The sequence below is a fragment of the Rhincodon typus genome, chromosome 2 (assembly GCF_021869965.1).
Source record: "Rhincodon typus isolate 14 chromosome 2, sRhiTyp1.1, whole genome shotgun sequence".
Lineage (NCBI taxonomy): Eukaryota > Metazoa > Chordata > Chondrichthyes > Orectolobiformes > Rhincodontidae > Rhincodon > Rhincodon typus.
Genome location: NC_063333.1, coordinates 86904039 through 86910038, shown reverse-complemented (window position 1 = coordinate 86910038; position 6000 = coordinate 86904039). Strand labels below are relative to the sequence as shown.

At 41.2% G+C, this 6000-nt stretch overlaps 1 protein-coding gene across 1 annotated transcript in view; it reads right to left on the bottom strand.

Annotated features, from left to right (window-relative positions):
• Positions 1-6000, bottom strand: part of etv1 (ETS variant transcription factor 1) — a 139041-nt gene that overhangs the window by 21225 nt on the left and 111816 nt on the right. Inside the window, exon 11 of the mRNA XM_048608512.1 lies at positions 3490-3558. Within this exon, the coding sequence (XP_048464469.1) occupies positions 3490-3558 (69 nt within the window). The remainder of the gene's footprint in view (positions 1-3489; positions 3559-6000) is intronic.

Below are 6000 nucleotides of genomic sequence, written 5' to 3'. Positions count from 1 at the left end.
AGACCTGAAACGTCAGCTTTCCTGCTCCTCTGATGCTGCCTGGCCTGCTGCGTTCATCCAGCTCTACACCTTGTTATCTATGGAAGAAAGCTATGTAGCCATGTTACTAAACAGCCTGCCACAGTGCTACATATATTCAAATGGCTAAAGACGAAGGAAATTGGTGTCATCCAAAACAGGCTGATAAAACAATCTTAAGAGTGACATTGAGCTTGGGCCAAGGTCACAAATTGGGTGGTAGCAGACTGGGTATCTGTTGTCTAGTTTTCTTTTCTGTTAACTTCAGTACGGAAGACTGAAGATATCGATATATGAGCACAATATTAACAGCAAAAGACCTGAATGAATAGCTGGTTTTAAGGGCAGGGATTTTTGTTGCCTATTTTTGTTCTTCACTTCCTTGTTTTCTTTCTTACACACGTGGATATTCTGTGGTGACTCCCACAGTAAGTCAGAAGATTCAGATTCTATCAGAGCAGAAATTTGCACCATTATTTTTTGCAGGGTTTCTCAGTCATTTATCTTTAGAAATTTGGTGGATAATTTGTGGAAATCGCAACAAAAGAATAGACAAACCCAAAGGAAATTTAATCTCCCATCTTGTGGTTTTTTTTCTAATTTCACTCTGTGTGGAAGTTCTGGGAACAAACAAATCTTGAGGTGATTGTTTTTCTTTTGCAAAGCAATACTATGTGTCATCGGAAAGCTATTCATATGTGATTTGTTGATGATGTATGGAGATGATATTTAAACCAATTTGCAATATGTGTCACATATTGTTTCCAAATGCAATACTTTCAACTGTGACTCTTTGAAAAATGGTAGGTGTTTAAAGGTAAATAATTTTTCTGCTATATTGCCAAAGACTTTTCATGATCACAGATATACCTTAGTCATAGAATCATAGAAGTAGTAACAAGAAGTCAAACAATCTTACAACCTATGGGTCATTCCCAACAAGTTTCTAAAGCCTTTCCTGAGAAATAGATTTCTAAAACAATGGGGGATGACAGCAGGATAGATTTGTACCTTTGGGAACAGCACTGTAAATGTGATTATTACTTCTTCTCTTTGAAAACTGCCAACACCTATTCCTCAAAAAAAATCCTTGACTCTGCTAACTACTACCAATATCTAAACCCATTTTCTTCTCTAAATCTCTCTTTGTGTTGTCACTTCCCACTTCTACAGTTAATTCTCCTGTAATTCCACTTGAGTCTCAACAGTCAGGTTTCCTTCCTTCCCGTAGCATGGAAACATCGCTAACCAAAAAACAGTTGACAACTTTCTTTACTTTTCATAACACAGCTGGCAGCCAACTCTGCAGTCGTTGAAATTCACTTCTGTGGAATCAAATCAATCCACTCCTCTGTTACACTTTCCTCTTTTAAGACCATCTTTAAAATTTGTTAGTCTAACATTTTGCTCATCTAAATGTTTAGCCCATCTAAACGTTTCTTTGGCTCAACTTTCAGTTTGTCTTTCTCTTCAGGATGCACCTGAGAGCATTTTTTCTGTAATAAAAGTGCAGTTTAGTGCTCTGCGTTTCCCCATAGGCTTTGGGACACCTACAGTGAGATTAAATGCAAGTGTCAAGCCCGCAGTTTGCCTACTGCAGCAGCTTGCTAAATGGTTGCCTCAGCATTCATTGCCAAAGTAAAGATTTCAAATGGGCCAAGGAAGTAGGAGATTCAATAGGAATGTATGTAGCAATGTTAGAAAGCAGCTGCATCTGGATGGGAGCACCTGTTGGTCTTCTTAAAACATAGCGATCAAAAAGGTCTTTTCTCTTCAATGATGAAAAAGATGATGAATAATGTGAGGGACCTCAGGGTGGAGATTTGATCCCTCTAGAAGAGTACCTTTGGCCAATTCTGGTCACCTGTGAGCATGACGACCCCTAACTCTGTCAAGTATTTCAGCCACTCAAGGCCTGCTAACTTACTGGCAAAGAGCTGTCTCCACAGCATTGCCAGACTCCCAAAATATTGAAGGATCATAATATCCCAGGAAAATTATAATGCAAGGGAAATAAGACAATTGACTGGGGTCTTAACTGGCTTCATTGCTTACTCACTTCCATGGTAAGGGCCACTTTAGAAAATCACCTGCAAAGCATTGGGAGCTATTCCATTTAGAATTCCCCTTGCTTTTCCCAGCAGCACTGCCTTAAACCCTTCTCTACAGCGCTAGGAAATTTAAATAGCTGTTGTTGTTGTCATGGAGACAGTAAGGACTGCAGACGCTGGAAGCTAGAGTCAATAAATGTGGAGCTGGAAAAGCACAGCAGGTCAGTCAGCTAGGTGAAAAATACAATATAGCATTTATCAGAAGCATCTGAATGATATCAAACCAAAATTCATAAATTGAGAACTTTTGTTCAATGTCATTCCGAATAATTGATCATTGGAAACTCTCTGCATGATAGTGGAATAAGTGTAGAAGAACATGGGAAATGGCTGACCTGAATGCAGAATTCATCTGAAAATAAATTGTCTCTAACTCTTAATATCATATGATTAAAATATTTTAACTGCATTTGCCGATGACAGATTGTTGTTCTTCTTTAAATATAGTCCTCAGAACAAAGCAAAAGTTGCTTGTTATTGGAACGGCACAGTGGCTCAGTGGTTAGCACTGCTGCCTCACAGCACCAGGGACCCAGGTTCGATTCCACCCTCGGGCGACTGTCCGTGTGGAGTTTGCACATTCTCCCCGTGTCTTTGTGGGTTTTCTCCGGGTGCTCTGGTTTCCTTCCAAAATCCAAAGATGTGCAGGTTAAGTGGATTGGCTGTGCTAAATTCCCCATAGTGTTCAGAGATGTGTAGATTGGGTGAGTTATAGGGATGGGTCTGGGTGGGATGCTCTGAGGGTGGACTTGTTGGGCCAAAGGGCCTGTTTCCACACCGTAGGCATTCTATGAGATGAGCTAGTTCTCTGAATCTACAAGATTCAATCTCAAAGCTTTCAGAAGAAATTTGCGAGGCAAACTACTACACTAGGTATACCTACGGAAAATAAAAACTGTAATTAGTACTTTGGAATTCCAATCACCCTAATCGAAACAGTGAACAGCAACCACTGTTCTAACCCCACCATCTCTACAAGCTTGTTTCAGAGATAGTAGGAACTGCAGATGCTGGAGAACCTGAGATAACAAGGTGTAGAGCTGGATGAACACAGCAGGCCGAGGAGCAGGAAGGCTGACGTTTCGGGCCTAGACCCTTCTTCAGAAACCTGTCTGTAATTGTGGTGGAAGATCAGTAGAAATTATCAGACATCGATCCCAATCTTCCACCATTTACTCTAGAAGGAAATTTGGGCCATCTCCAGTCAATATATTTTGCAATTTGAGAACTCCTTTGGCATTTCAAAGGCTTTGGAAATTTTGCCCCAATACAGACCAATTTGACTATATGTGCTCATCTCAAATTCTTAATCCCACTTATGGTGGGGTAAAGTTTTTTTTTAAGAAGTAGATTCACTTACTGTCAAACTTTTCAGGCACAACACAGGTGTCATCATAAAAATGTCTGGGACCCTTTTCATACATGCAACCTGTGGGAACAGAAAAGAAAGGGAGAATTACTACAGGCTGATTCCACTGCAGATACAAATGAATTTAAATTTAGAAAAGACATCAGGGTAGATCTATGAAGATAAAGGACAGTTAAAGTTTCAGATTCAGTGACTCTTCTTCAGAACCTGAAATGCTAACTCTACTTTCTCTCCACTGATGCTGCCAGACCTCCTGGGTTTCTTCAGCAATTCCAGTGTTTGCTTCAAATTTCCAGTATCCACAGTTCTTTGTTTTACTATCAGAATAGATTTCCCAGCTAGAATCTGGCTGGCAGTTTGGCCTAGTCTATAACAGGAAAAGGGCCACATTTGCACTGGGATACAACTGAAAGTTGAGCACCATAGTGCAGTCTCTTGGTCGTGTTAATAACCTGCCCCCTCCAGTTTACGTGCGTCATGATGAGCTCCAATCTATCAGAACGGCAGAGGGAGAGACTTTCTTTTCATTTATTCATTGGATGTAGATGTCGCTGGCCAGACGAGCATTTATTACCCAAAAGTTAGTTAAGAGTAAACCACATGGCCGTGGATCTGAAGTTACATATAGGCCAGACCACATTCAGAATGACAGATTTCCTTCCCTGAAGCAAATTGGATTTTTCTGATGCCAACTAACCATCTTTTTATCCTAGATGTTATTGAATCCAAATTTCACCATCTGCTATGGTGGGATTCAAACTTGTGTCCCCAGAACACCACCTCCCCTTGAAACTAGAGTGGAATCATGCCTGTCTGGATCAGTGTAACCTAAGAGAACATATCCTCCAATGTTTTTTTCCACTCTTTTCCACCAATTCAGGAATTTTAACCTGGTGCACAATAAAGCATTCAATAGTCAGACAGTCCAAGAAAAAAAGCATCAGTCACAAGCATTGTTCCTTGTGAGAAGTGCCTTATGACAAAATCCACCATTGCACAGATTCATGTTCCCAAAACAATAGACCAGAGTGAAAATTTTTTGGAGTCAGGTAGTTTATGACACTGACTGGCAAAGCCTTGTACGGCCATATGGGTTCCAACTATAATGGATTCATAACTTCGAAATTCAGCCAGATGGTAATGATTCCATGCCCTTTTCAGTCCCAAGGAAAGAGATGTCGGTGTTTTTTTTCTGGCAAGCATAACAGGTATTGTTGCCAAGCGGTTATGAACCAAATGATCAACCCAGAAACCATGCATTCAAATCTCACCAAAGCAAGTTAAGAAAATAAACTCAAAACTGGCCTTGAAAGCTGTTGTATATTTATTACCTCAACTGGTCGAACTGTTACCTTTTAGAGAAGGTAATCTACTGCTCTAGTCTAGGCTGCAATTCCAGGTACCTCCATTATGTGATTGATTCTTATCGACTGCCAAGTGGACAAATGCTGCTCTGCCAGTCAGCCACCATCTAAAGCCTTGTTTTAAAAGCCATTTGCTCTTTTCCAGAAAAGAAGAGGCATTTTTTTTTTTAAATGGGGCCACATCTGTTCTGCTACAGACTGAAAATATCCCAAACACAGAAACTTCCTGCCATGATGTTCCAGTCAGCAAAAGAAAGCACAGTCTTACACTTCAATGTCAGGCAGCGAGCGTCTATAGTAAGGTGGAAATTGATATAATAGGAGTCCTCACCATAGCTCATCATGTTGCATGATTTGCTGCAACCGACATCTGTGATGGTGGGGATCCATAAACCACTTGGTCGTCTGGCGAGAACTGACTCATCGTAAACAAGGTGTCATTTATTGTATGACAGCAACAACGTACAAGTTCTATTAACAAAGTAGAATTTTGGCTTGATATTAGATATCCCTGCTAAGTGTATTTTTAGCAGGGTGTTAAAGGTGGGGGAGGCATGTACTGTAGGTTAGGGGTTCCAGCCAACCACCTTCCCTTATAGCCTTGAGTTGACTCTCAATTTGGAGACTGGATGGGCAACAAAACCGGCAGCCCACTCGCCGTATGTAGATAAATAAATTGCAGTCCACAGAGCTTGTTCACAGCTCAAACTAACCCCAATAATTCTTTGTCCATTCCATAATATGGTTGACAATAGGCAGGCAGATAAAAATGGGCAATCTGCTTTGTTATAAATGGCAGGATGGAACACAGCTCTATCTATGCCCATTTGGGCGGAACCCCACCAAAGATAGGAGCCTGCATTCTTACCATCAAAATAGATCAAAATCATTCACCCATCCTGCTTCACTCTCTGAGGTAATAAAGACCCTCCCCCACTCCCCGACTTACTTGGATCTGGGATCCACTGAGCTTCCTTTGTGGGCTCCCCTGCAGTCCCAGTAATGCCCAATACAGAGCTGTGACATTGCTAGAACTGGGGTTACGTCCCACTACTGAGGGCTGAAAGTCCTACTCTGCACTGCTTTAGCCGTGCACTGCTTCAGGCTTGTTCTCCTTCTGTTGGCTGACCACTGACCT